Source organism: Scyliorhinus torazame, chromosome 24, assembly GCF_047496885.1.
Source record: "Scyliorhinus torazame isolate Kashiwa2021f chromosome 24, sScyTor2.1, whole genome shotgun sequence".
NCBI lineage: Eukaryota > Metazoa > Chordata > Chondrichthyes > Carcharhiniformes > Scyliorhinidae > Scyliorhinus > Scyliorhinus torazame.
In genome coordinates this window covers 15,648,023-15,660,522 of record NC_092730.1, presented here as the reverse complement: position 1 = coordinate 15,660,522, position 12,500 = coordinate 15,648,023, and the positions used below count along the sequence as shown (strand labels likewise).

Sequence of the window (12,500 nt, the reverse complement as noted above, 5' to 3'; positions counted from 1 at the left end):
AAAATCGAGACTGACTGCACTCTGTCCGCTGCAGTACCGAGGGAGCCCTGCACTGCTGGAGGCGCTGTTTTCTTTTTTTTTATATCCGTTGAAACACTGCACCTCCCCGCTAGTGCGTGGGTGTAGAAAGACCCCATATTTCGACAAGTGGAGGAAGAGGTGGGGAGATCTTCCCCGGGATGGGGGGGGGGGGCAGGCAGGCAGGCAATGTTTTATCTCCTACAGCAGGAACAGGCGATTGGCCATCTCAAACTGCTTGTTTGTGCGAGCTTGCTGTGCTGATATTGGCTCCCGTCCTTCACAAGTGATTCCACGTCACAAGTACTTGGCTATTTTTTTGCAGCTTCCTCTGTATTTCTTGTATATCTGCAACGCTCAATAGCAGCCCGTAGCCCCAGATCATTAACATTAAAAGGCTGCAAGAAATCGGGACCGGCGTAGGGACCGAGGGCACATTCGAGCCTGTTTGCTTTTCCCAATTAAGGGGCAATTTAGCGCGGCCAATCCACCTACCCGGCACATCTTTGGGTTGTGCGGTTGAGAGCCGCACAGACACGGGGAGAATGTGCAAACTCCACACGGACGGTGACCCAGAGCCGGGATCGAACCTGGGACCTCGGCGCCGTGAGGCAGCAGTGTTCACCACTGCGCCACCGTGCTGCCCTGTATCCCAGCCTTAAATGTACACGAGGACTCTGCCCTCCCCCGCACAACTTTCGCTGGCAAGGGGTTCGGTAGACTCCCAACCTCCGAAGAAATTCCTCCTCCTCTCGGTCATACAGGGGCACCTCTTTATTCTTGAGGCTATGCCCTCTGGTCTGAGACCCTGCCATGAGGGGAAACATCGTCTCAGCATTTACCCTGTCAAGCCTCTTAATAATCCGAAACGTTTCAATGAGATCACCCCTCATTCTTCTAAACTCCTAACGAATCCCATCCCAGGATCATCCTCCTGAACCTTCTCTGAACCCCCTCCAACGAAACGATACCTTTCCTTAACTGCGGAGACCAAAACTGCTCCCAGCGCTCCATCTGGTCTCACCAGAATCTTGTACAGTTGCAGCAAGACTTCCCGACTCTTCTCCTCCAACCTCCTTGAAATGGGGACCAACATCCCATTAACCTCCCCGAAGACCTGCTGCACCCGTCTGCTAGCTTTCTCTCTTTCGTGCGCACGTGCCCCTGTTGCAGCTTTCCGCAGTTCACGCTTCCCAAATGTACAACGTCCTGTTTTCATAGACCCACGGCAGCCAATTGCGGGGAGAGGCAGCGTGGCGGCTGAGGGGGATTCTGGTCACGGCTGGACGTTGCGGACTGGCCGAGATTAGGGTAATAGCAGAGGAAATGAGCTGGAGCGATGGGGCTTTAGTCGTGGGCGCAGTGGGAGGGTGTGACGGCTGCATTTGTGTGTTTATGCTGGAGGTGTCTGCCCACCTAGCTTCCCGGGTTATAGAGTGAGGCCGCGAGTGAATCTCTGGCTAACCTCGCTTCTTCTCCCTCTCTGTGTCCCTCTCTCTCTCTCAGGTTATGACTTTGCGGCGGTGCTGGAGTGGTTTGCTGAGCGGGTGGACCGCATCATCCTGCTCTTCGACGCCCACAAGCTGGACATCTCGGACGAGTTCTCGGAGGTGATCAAGGCCATGAAAAACCACGAAGACAAGATCCGGGTGGTGCTGAACAAGGCGGATCAGATCCACACGCAGCAGCTGATGCGGGTGTACGGCGCCCTGATGTGGTCGCTGGGCAAGATCATCAACACCCCCGAGGTGATCCGCGTCTACATCGGCTCCTTCTGGTCCCAGCCGCTCCTCATCGCCGAGAACCGCAAGCTCTTCGAGGCCGAGGAGCAGGACTTGTTCAAGGACATCCAGAGCCTGCCCAGGAACGCCGCTCTGAGGAAGCTCAACGACCTGATCAAGAGGGCGCGGCTGGCGAAGGTACGGGCGTGCTGCCATCTGTCCCCGTGCGGTATCTCTGGTAAACCATGCAGGCCCTCGAGCCTGCTCCACTATTCCGCGCATTCGTGGCCAAACTGGCGTTTCAGCTCAGTTTTCCCCATTTGTCCCCTCTCCGAATTCCCCACGTATCGAGCGCATAAAAAAATGTATTCCCGAGAAGGAGCATCTGCCCCCCCCCCCAGTCTGGGGTGGAGGATTACAAACTATTCCCGGCCCGGTGAGGACGTTCCTCCCAGGCTGGATCCAAGATGGCCGACGGCTTGTCCAGAGGCTCTGACGCCCCCCCCCCCCCCCCCCTCTCCCACACACACATTCCTCCTCAGCTGGGCCCACAATGGCCGACAGCGTTTCTCCTCAGCTGGGCACACTTTGGCCGACTGCTTGTCCAGAGGCCCTGGCCGCCCCCCACGCACACATTCCTGCCTGCGTTGTCTCCAGTTGCGAGCACAACATCTGTCCTTCTTCCCTCGCCCCACATCAGACCCTTGTGCCCTCGCTCTTGCGCCCTCGCTCTTGCGCCCTCCCTCTTGCGCCCTCCCTCTTGCGCCCTCCCTCTTGCGCCCTCCCTCTTGCGCCCTCCCTCTTGCGCCCTCCCTCTTGCGCCCTCCCTCTTGCGCCCTCCCTCTTGCGCCCTCCCTCTTGCGCCCTCCCTCTTGCGCCCTCCCTCTTGCGCCCTCCCTCTTGCGCCCTCCCTCTTGCGCCCTCCCTCTTGCGCCCTCCCTCTTGCGCCCTCCCTCTTGCGCCCTCCCTCTTGCGCCCTCCCTCTTGCGCCCTCCCTCTTGCGCCCTCCCTCTTGCGCCCTCCCTCTTGCGCCCTCCCTCTTGCGCCCTCCCTCTTGCGCCCTCCCTCTTGCGCCCTCCCTCTTGCGCCCTCCCTCTTGCGCCCTCCCTCTTGCGCCCTCCCTCTTGCGCCCTCCCTCTTGCGCCCTCCCTCTTGCGCCCTCCCTCTTGCGCCCTCCCTCTTGCGCCCTCCCTCTTGCGCCCTCCCTCTTGCGCCCTCCCTCTTGCGCCCTCCCTCTTGCGCCCTCCCTCTTGCGCCCTCCCTCTTGCGCCCTCCCTCTTGCGCCCTCCCTCTTGCGCCCTCCCTCTTGCGCCCTCCCTCTTGCGCCCTCCCTCTTGCGCCCTCCCTCTTGCGCCCTCCCTCTTGCGCCCTCCCTCTTGCGCCCTCCCTCTTGCGCCCTCCCTCTTGCGCCCTCCCTCTTGCGCCCTCCCTCTTGCGCCCTCCCTCTTGCGCCCTCCCTCTTGCGCCCTCCCTCTTGCGCCCTCCCTCTTGCGCCCTCCCTCTTGCGCCCTCCCTCTTGCGCCCTCCCTCTTGCGCCCTCCCTCTTGCGCCCTCCCTCTTGCGCCCTCCCTCTTGCGCCCTCCCTCTTGCGCCCTCCCTCTTGCGCCCTCCCTCTTGCGCCCTCCCTCTTGCGCCCTCCCTCTTGCGCCCTCCCTCTTGCGCCCTCCCTCTTGCGCCCTCCCTCTTGCGCCCTCCCTCTTGCGCCCTCCCTCTTGCGCCCTCCCTCTTGCGCCCTCCCTCTTGCGCCCTCCCTCTTGCGCCCTCCCTCTTGCGCCCTCCCTCTTGCGCCCTCCCTCTTGCGCCCTCCCTCTTGCGCCCTCCCTCTTGCGCCCTCCCTCTTGCGCCCTCCCTCTTGCGCCCTCCCTCTTGCGCCCTCCCTCTTGCGCCCTCCCTCTTGCGCCCTCCCTCTTGCGCCCTCCCTCTTGCGCCCTCCCTCTTGCGCCCTCCCTCTTGCGCCCTCCCTCTTGCGCCCTCCCTCTTGCGCCCTCCCTCTTGCGCCCTCCCTCTTGCGCCCTCCCTCTTGCGCCCTCCCTCTTGCGCCCTCCCTCTTGCGCCCTCCCTCTTGCGCCCTCCCTCTTGCGCCCTCCCTCTTGCGCCCTCCCTCTTGCGCCCTCCCTCTTGCGCCCTCCCTCTTGCGCCCTCCCTCTTGCGCCCTCCCTCTTGCGCCCTCCCTCTTGCGCCCTCCCTCTTGCGCCCTCCCTCTTGCGCCCTCCCTCTTGCGCCCTCCCTCTTGCGCCCTCCCTCTTGCGCCCTCCCTCTTGCGCCCTCCCTCTTGCGCCCTCCCTCTTGCGCCCTCCCTCTTGCGCCCTCCCTCTTGCGCCCTCCCTCTTGCGCCCTCCCTCTTGCGCCCTCCCTCTTGCGCCCTCCCTCTTGCGCCCTCCCTCTTGCGCCCTCCCTCTTGCGCCCTCCCTCTTGCGCCCTCCCTCTTGCGCCCTCCCTCTTGCGCCCTCCCTCTTGCGCCCTCCCTCTTGCGCCCTCCCTCTTGCGCCCTCCCTCTTGCGCCCTCCCTCTTGCGCCCTCCCTCTTGCGCCCTCCCTCTTGCGCCCTCCCTCTTGCGCCCTCCCTCTTGCGCCCTCCCTCTTGCGCCCTCCCTCTTGCGCCCTCCCTCTTGCGCCCTCCCTCTTGCGCCCTCCCTCTTGCGCCCTCCCTCTTGCGCCCTCCCTCTTGCGCCCTCCCTCTTGCGCCCTCCCTCTTGCGCCCTCCCTCTTGCGCCCTCCCTCTTGCGCCCTCCCTCTTGCGCCCTCCCTCTTGCGCCCTCCCTCTTGCGCCCTCCCTCTTGCGCCCTCCCTCTTGCGCCCTCCCTCTTGCGCCCTCCCTCTTGCGCCCTCCCTCTTGCGCCCTCCCTCTTGCGCCCTCCCTCTTGCGCCCTCCCTCTTGCGCCCTCCCTCTTGCGCCCTCCCTCTTGCGCCCTCCCTCTTGCGCCCTCCCTCTTGCGCCCTCCCTCTTGCGCCCTCCCTCTTGCGCCCTCCCTCTTGCGCCCTCCCTCTTGCGCCCTCCCTCTTGCGCCCTCCCTCTTGCGCCCTCCCTCTTGCGCCCTCCCTCTTGCGCCCTCCCTCTTGCGCCCTCCCTCTTGCGCCCTCCCTCTTGCGCCCTCCCTCTTGCGCCCTCCCTCTTGCGCCCTCCCTCTTGCGCCCTCCCTCTTGCGCCCTCCCTCTTGCGCCCTCCCTCTTGCGCCCTCCCTCTTGCGCCCTCCCTCTTGCGCCCTCCCTCTTGCGCCCTCCCTCTTGCGCCCTCCCTCTTGCGCCCTCCCTCTTGCGCCCTCCCTCTTGCGCCCTCCCTCTTGCGCCCTCCCTCTTGCGCCCTCCCTCTTGCGCCCTCCCTCTTGCGCCCTCCCTCTTGCGCCCTCCCTCTTGCGCCCTCCCTCTTGCGCCCTCCCTCTTGCGCCCTCCCTCTTGCGCCCTCCCTCTTGCGCCCTCCCTCTTGCGCCCTCCCTCTTGCGCCCTCCCTCTTGCGCCCTCCCTCTTGCGCCCTCCCTCTTGCGCCCTCCCTCTTGCGCCCTCCCTCTTGCGCCCTCCCTCTTGCGCCCTCCCTCTTGCGCCCTCCCTCTTGCGCCCTCCCTCTTGCGCCCTCCCTCTTGCGCCCTCCCTCTTGCGCCCTCCCTCTTGCGCCCTCCCTCTTGCGCCCTCCCTCTTGCGCCCTCCCTCTTGCGCCCTCCCTCTTGCGCCCTCCCTCTTGCGCCCTCCCTCTTGCGCCCTCCCTCTTGCGCCCTCCCTCTTGCGCCCTCCCTCTTGCGCCCTCCCTCTTGCGCCCTCCCTCTTGCGCCCTCCCTCTTGCGCCCTCCCTCTTGCGCCCTCCCTCTTGCGCCCTCCCTCTTGCGCCCTCCCTCTTGCGCCCTCCCTCTTGCGCCCTCCCTCTTGCGCCCTCCCTCTTGCGCCCTCCCTCTTGCGCCCTCCCTCTTGCGCCCTCCCTCTTGCGCCCTCCCTCTTGCGCCCTCCCTCTTGCGCCCTCCCTCTTGCGCCCTCCCTCTTGCGCCCTCCCTCTTGCGCCCTCCCTCTTGCGCCCTCCCTCTTGCGCCCTCCCTCTTGCGCCCTCCCTCTTGCGCCCTCCCTCTTGCGCCCTCCCTCTTGCGCCCTCCCTCTTGCGCCCTCCCTCTTGCGCCCTCCCTCTTGCGCCCTCCCTCTTGCGCCCTCCCTCTTGCGCCCTCCCTCTTGCGCCCTCCCTCTTGCGCCCTCCCTCTTGCGCCCTCCCTCTTGCGCCCTCCCTCTTGCGCCCTCCCTCTTGCGCCCTCCCTCTTGCGCCCTCCCTCTTGCGCCCTCCCTCTTGCGCCCTCCCTCTTGCGCCCTCCCTCTTGCGCCCTCCCTCTTGCGCCCTCCCTCTTGCGCCCTCCCTCTTGCGCCCTCCCTCTTGCGCCCTCCCTCTTGCGCCCTCCCTCTTGCGCCCTCCCTCTTGCGCCCTCCCTCTTGCGCCCTCCCTCTTGCGCCCTCCCTCTTGCGCCCTCCCTCTTGCGCCCTCCCTCTTGCGCCCTCCCTCTTGCGCCCTCCCTCTTGCGCCCTCCCTCTTGCGCCCTCCCTCTTGCGCCCTCCCTCTTGCGCCCTCCCTCTTGCGCCCTCCCTCTTGCGCCCTCCCTCTTGCGCCCTCCCTCTTGCGCCCTCCCTCTTGCGCCCTCCCTCTTGCGCCCTCCCTCTTGCGCCCTCCCTCTTGCGCCCTCCCTCTTGCGCCCTCCCTCTTGCGCCCTCCCTCTTGCGCCCTCCCTCTTGCGCCCTCCCTCTTGCGCCCTCCCTCTTGCGCCCTCCCTCTTGCGCCCTCCCTCTTGCGCCCTCCCTCTTGCGCCCTCCCTCTTGCGCCCTCCCTCTTGCGCCCTCCCTCTTGCGCCCTCCCTCTTGCGCCCTCCCTCTTGCGCCCTCCCTCTTGCGCCCTCCCTCTTGCGCCCTCCCTCTTGCGCCCTCCCTCTTGCGCCCTCCCTCTTGCGCCCTCCCTCTTGCGCCCTCCCTCTTGCGCCCTCCCTCTTGCGCCCTCCCTCTTGCGCCCTCCCTCTTGCGCCCTCCCTCTTGCGCCCTCCCTCTTGCGCCCTCCCTCTTGCGCCCTCCCTCTTGCGCCCTCCCTCTTGCGCCCTCCCTCTTGCGCCCTCCCTCTTGCGCCCTCCCTCTTGCGCCCTCCCTCTTGCGCCCTCCCTCTTGCGCCCTCCCTCTTGCGCCCTCCCTCTTGCGCCCTCCCTCTTGCGCCCTCCCTCTTGCGCCCTCCCTCTTGCCCTCCCTCTTGCGCCCTCCCTCTTGCGCCCTCCCTCTTGCGCCCTCCCTCTTGCGCCCTCCCTCTTGCGCCCTCCCTCTTGCGCCCTCCCTCTTGCGCCCTCCCTCTTGCGCCCTCCCTCTTGCGCCCTCCCTCTTGCGCCCTCCCTCTTGCGCCCTCCCTCTTGCGCCCTCCCTCTTGCGCCCTCCCTCTTGCGCCCTCCCTCTTGCGCCCTCCCTCTTGCGCCCTCCCTCTTGCGCCCTCCCTCTTGCGCCCTCCCTCTTGCGCCCTCCCTCTTGCGCCCTCCCTCTTGCGCCCTCCCTCTTGCGCCCTCCCTCTTGCGCCCTCCCTCTTGCGCCCTCCCTCTTGCGCCCCTCCCTCTTGCGCCCTCCCCTCTTGCGCCCTCCCTCTTGCGCCCTCCCTCTTGCGCCCTCCCTCTTGCGCCCTCCCTCTTGCGCCCTCCCTCTTGCGCCCTCCCTCTTGCGCCCTCCCTCTTGCGCCCTCCCTCTGCGCCCTCCCTCTTGCGCCCTCCCTCTTGCGCCCTCCCTCTTGCGCCCTCCCTCTTGCGCCCTCCCTCTTGCGCCCTCCCTCTTGCGCCCTCCCTCTTGCGCCCTCCCTCTTGCGCCCTCCCTCTTGCGCCCTCCCTCTTGCGCCTCCCTCTTGCGCCCTCCCTCTTGCGCCCTCCCTCTTGCGCCTCCCTCTTGCGCCCTCCCTCTTGCGCCCTCCCTCTTGCGCCCTCCCTCTTGCGCCCTCCCTCTTGCGCCCTCCCTCTGCGCCCTCCCTCTTGCGCCCTCCCTCTTGCGCCCTCACCTCTTGCGCCCTCCCTCTTGCGCCCTCCCTCTTGCGCCCTCCCTCTTGCGCCCTCCCTCTTGCGCCCTCCCTCTTGCGCCCTCCCTCTTGCGCCCTCCCTCTTGCGCCCTCCCTCTTGCGCCCTCCCTCTTGCGCCCTCCCTCTTGCGCCCTCCCTCTTGCGCCCTCCCTCTTGCGCCCTCCCTCTTGCGCCCTCCCTCTTGCGCCCTCCCTCTTGCGCCCTCCCTCTTGCGCCCCTCCCTCTTGCGCCCTCCCTCTTGCGCCCTCCCTCTTGCGCCCTCCCTCTTGCGCCCTCCCTCTTGCGCCCTCCCTCTTGCGCCCTCCCTCTTGCGCCCTCCCTCTTGCGCCCTCCCTCTTGCGCCCTCCCTCTTGCGCCCTCCCTCTTGCGCCCTCCCTCTTGCGCCCTCCCTCTTGCGCCCTCCCTCTTGCGCCCTCCCTCTTGCGCCCCTCCCTCTTGCGCCCTCCCTCTTGCGCCCTCCCTCTTGCGCCCCTCCCTCTTGCGCCCTCCCTCTTGCGCCCTCCCTCTTGCGCCCTCCCTCTTGCGCCCTCCCTCTTGCGCCCTCCCTCTTGCGCCCTCCCTCTTGCGCCCTCCTCTCTTGCGCCCTCCCTCTTGCGCCTCCCTCTTGCGCCCTCCCCTCTTGCGCCCTCCCTCTTGCGCCCTCTCCTCTTGCGCCCTCCCTCTTGCGCCCTCCCTCTTGCGCCCTCCCTCTTGCGCCCTCCCTCTTGCGCCCTCCCTCTTGCGCCCTCCCTCTTGCGCCCTCCCTCTTGCGCCCTCCCTCTTGCGCCCTCCCTCTTGCGCCCTCCCTCTTGCGCCCTCCCTCTTGCGCCCTCCCTCTTGCGCCCTCCCTCTTGCGCCCTCCCTCTTGCGCCCTCCCTCTTGCGCCCCTCCCTCTTGCGCCCTCCCTCTTGCGCCCTCCCTCTTGCGCCCTCCCTCTTGCGCCCTCCCCTCTTGCGCCCCTCCCTCTTGCGCCCTCCCTCTTGCGCCCTCCCTCTTGCGCCCTCCCTCTTGCGCCCTCCCTCTTGCGCCCTCCCTCTTGCGCCCTCCCTCTTGCGCCCTCCCTCTTGCGCCCCTCCCTCTTGCCGCCCTCCCTCTTGCGCCCTCACCTCTTGCGCCCTCCCTCTTGCGCCCTCCCTCTTGCGCCCTCCCTCTTGCGCCCTCCCTCTTGCGCCCTCCCTCTTGCGCCCCTCGCCTCTTGCGCCCTCCCTCTTGCGCCCCTCCCTCTTGCGCCCTCCCTCTTGCGCCCTCCCTCTTGCGCCCTCCCTCTTGCGCCCTCCCTCTTGCGCCCTCCCTCTTGCGCCCTCCCTCTTGCGCCCTCCCTCTTGCGCCCTCCCTCTTGCGCCCTCCCTCTTGCGCCCTCCCTCTTGCGCCCTCCCTCTTGCGCCCTCCCCTCTTGCGCCCTCCCTCTTGCGCCCTCCCTCTTGCGCCCTCCCTCTTGCGCCCTCCCTCTTGCGCCCTCCCTCTTGCGCCCTCCCTCTTGCGCCCTCCCTCTTGCGCCCTCCCTCTTGCGCCCTCCTCTTGCGCCCTCCCTCTTGCGCCCTCCCTCTTGCGCCCTCCCTCTTGGCGCCCTCCCTCTTGCGCCCTCCCTCTTGCGCCCTCCCTCTTGCGCCCTCCCCTCTTGCGCCCTCCCTCTTGCGCCCTCCTCTGCCCTCCCTTGCGCCCTCCCTCTTGCGCCCTCCCTCTTGCGCCCTCCCTCTTGCGCCCTCCTCTTGCGCCCTCCCTCTTGCGCCCTCCCTCTTGCGCCCTCCCTCTTGCGCCCTCCCTCTTGCGCCCTCCCTCTTGCGCCCTCCCTCTTGCGCCCTCCCTCTTGCGCCCTCCCTCTTGCGCCCTCCCTCTTGCGCCCTCCCTCTTGCGCCCTCCCTCTTGCGCCCTCCCTCTTGCGCCCTCCCTCTTGCGCCCTCCCTCTTGCGCCCTCCCTCTTGCGCCCTCCCTCTTGCGCCCTCCCTCTTGCGCCCTCCCTCTTGCGCCCTCCCTCTTGCGCCCTCCCTCTTGCGCCTCCCTCTTGCGCCCCTCCCTCTTGCGCCCTCCCTCTTGCGCCCTCCCTCTTGCGCCCTCCCTCTTGCGCCCTCCCTCTTGCGCCCTCCCTCTTGCGCCCTCCCTCTTGCGCCCTCCCTCTTGCGCCCTCCCTCTTGCGCCCTCCCTCTTGCGCCCTCCCTCTTGCGCCCTCCCTCTTGCGCCCTCCCTCTTGCGCCCTCCCCTCTTGCGCCCCCTCCCCTCTTGCGCCCTCCCTCTTGCGCCCTCCCTCTTGCGCCCTCCCTCTTGCGCCCTCCCTCTTGCGCCCTCCCTCTTGCGCCCTCCCTCTTGCGCCCTCCCTCTTGCGCCCTCCCTCTTGCGCCCTCCCTCTTGCGCCCTCCCTCTTGCGCCCTCCCTCTTGCGCCCTCCCTCTTGCGCCCTCCCTCTTGCGCCCTCCCTCTTGCGCCCTCCCTCTTGCGCCCTCCTCTTGCGCCCTCCCTCTTGCGCCCTCCCTCTTGCGCCCTCCCTCTTGCGCCCTCCCTCTTGCGCCCTCCCTCTTGCGCCCTCCCTCTTGCGCCCTCCCTCTTGCGCCCCTCCCTCTTGCGCCCTCCCTCTTGCGCCCTCCCTCTTGCGCCCTCCCTCTTGCGCCCTCCTCTTGCGCCCTCCCTCTCGCGCCCTCCCTCTCGCGCCTCCCTCTCGCGCCCTCCCTCTCGCGCCCTCCCTCTCGCGCCCTCCCTCTCGCGCCCTCCCTCTCGCGCCCTCCCTCTCGCGCCCTCCCTCTCGCGCCCTCCCTCTCGCGCCCTCCCTCTCGCGCCCTCCCTCTCGCGCCCTCCCTCTCGCGCCCTCCCTCTCGCGCCCTCCCTCTCGCGCCCTCCCTCTCGCGCCCTCCCTCTCGCGCCCTCCCTCTCGCGCCCTCCCTCTCGCGCCCTCCCTCTCGCGCCTCCCTCTCGCGCCCTCCCCTCTCGCGCCCTCCCTCTCGCGCCCCCTCCCTCCTCTCGCGCCCCTCCCTCCTCGCGCCCTCCCTCTCGCGCCCTCCCTCTCGCGCCCTCCCTCTCGCGCCCTCCCTCTCGCGCCCTCCACTCTCGCGCCCTCCCTCTCGCGCCCTCCCTCTCGCGCCCTCCCTCTCGCGCCCTCCCTCTCGCGCCCTCCCTCTCGCGCCCTCCCTCTCGCGCCCTCCCTCTCGCGCCCTCCCTCTCGCGCCCTCCCTCTCGCGCCCTCCCTCTCGCGCCCTCCCTCTCGCGCCCTCCCTCTCGCGCCCCTCCCTCTCGCGCCCTCCCCTCTCGCGCCCTCCCTCTCGCGCCCTCCCTCTCGCGCCCTCCCTCTCGCGCCCTCCCTCTCGCGCCCTCCCTCTCGCGCCCTCCCTCTCGCGCCCTCCCTCTCGCGCCCTCCCTCTCGCGCCCTCCCTCTCGCGCCCTCCCTCTCGCGCCCTCCCTCTCGCGCCCTCCCTCTCGCGCCCTCCCTCTCGCGCCCTCCCTCTCGCGCCCTCCTCTCTCGCGCCCTCCCTCTCGCGCCCTCCCTCTCGCGCCCTCCTCTCGCGCCCTCCCTCTCGCGCCCTCCCTCTCGCGCCCTCCCTCTCGCGCCCTCCCTCTCGCGCCCTCCCTCTCGCGCCCTCCCTCTCCGCGCCCTCCCTCTCGCGCCCTCCCTCTCGCGCCCTCCCTCTCGCGCCCTCCCTCTCGCGCCCCTCCTCTCGCGCCCTCCCTCTCGCGCCCTCCCTCTCGCGCCCTCCCTCTCGCGCCCTCCCTCTCGCGCCCTCCCTCTCGCGCCCTCCCTCTCGCGCCCTCCCTCTCGCGCCCTCCTCTCGCGCCCTCCCTCTCGCGCCCTCCCTCTCGCGCCCTCCCTCTCGCGCCCTCCCTCTCGCGCCCTCCCTCTCGCGCCCCTCCCTCTCGCGCCCTCCCTCTCGCGCCCTCCCTCTCGCGCCCTCCCTCTCGCGCCCTCCCTCTCGCGCCCTCCCTCTCGCGCCCTCCCTCTCGCGCCCTCCCTCTCGCGCCCTCCCTCTCGCGCCCTCCCTCTCGCGCCCTCCCTCTCGCGCCCTCCCTCTCGCGCCCTCCCTCTCGCGCCCTCCCTCTCGCGCCCTCCCTCTCGCGCCCTCCCTCTCGCGCCCTCCCTCTCGCGCCCTCCCTCTCGCGCCCTCCTCTCGCGCCCTCCCTCTCGCGCCCTCCCTCTCGCGCCCTCCTCTCGCGCCCTCCCTCTCGCGCCCTCCCTCCGCGCCCTCCCTCCCGCGCCCTCCCTCCCGCGCCCTCCCTCCCGCGCCCTCCCTCCCGCGCCCTCCCTCCGCGCCCTCCTCCCGCGCCCTCCCTCCCGCGCCCTCCCTCCCGCGCCCTCCCTCCGCGCCCTCTCGCGCCCTCGCGCCTCCTCGCGCCCTCTCGCGCCCTCCCTCGCGCCCTCTCGCGCCCTCCCTCGCGCCCTCTCGCGCCCTCCCTCCCTCTCCCTCTCTCGCGCCCGCCCTCCCTCTCCCTCTCTCGCGCCCCTCCCCTCTCCCTCTCTCTCTCTCGCGCTCGTTATTGCACAAAGTTTTCCCCCAGTGTCCGCAGTTTCCGAGAACTCTTGCGACAGGTTCCTGGGTCACTGAAATGTGTCAATGCTGGGATTGTTCCGCTCCCGAGAGAGTGTCTCGGCCTCTAGCTTCCCTTATTTCTGTTTGCCCTGTCCAGCGCCAGAGTTCATTAACCCTTTACTCTCCCCCTTCACCCTGAATGCCTGAGGGGTGGCCTTCCCCACCAACCACTCCAGTCCCCCAAAGTGTCGTCGCTGCGCTAATGTAGGGGGGATGCTGCAGCCAGATTGGGATCATGCTGTGCACCCAAACCAGTTTTAATTTTTATAAAACTAAGGGAT

At 69.2% G+C, this 12,500-nt stretch overlaps 1 protein-coding gene across 1 annotated transcript in view; it reads left to right on the top strand.

Annotated features, from left to right (window-relative positions):
- LOC140400205 (EH domain-containing protein 1-like) overlaps window positions 1-12,500 on the top strand; it is a 41,170-nt gene that overhangs the window by 28,314 nt on the left and 356 nt on the right. The window contains exon 3 of the mRNA XM_072489673.1: window positions 1,525-1,977. Coding sequence (XP_072345774.1) covers window positions 1,525-1,977 — 453 coding nt within the window. The remainder of the gene's footprint in view (window positions 1-1,524; window positions 1,978-12,500) is intronic.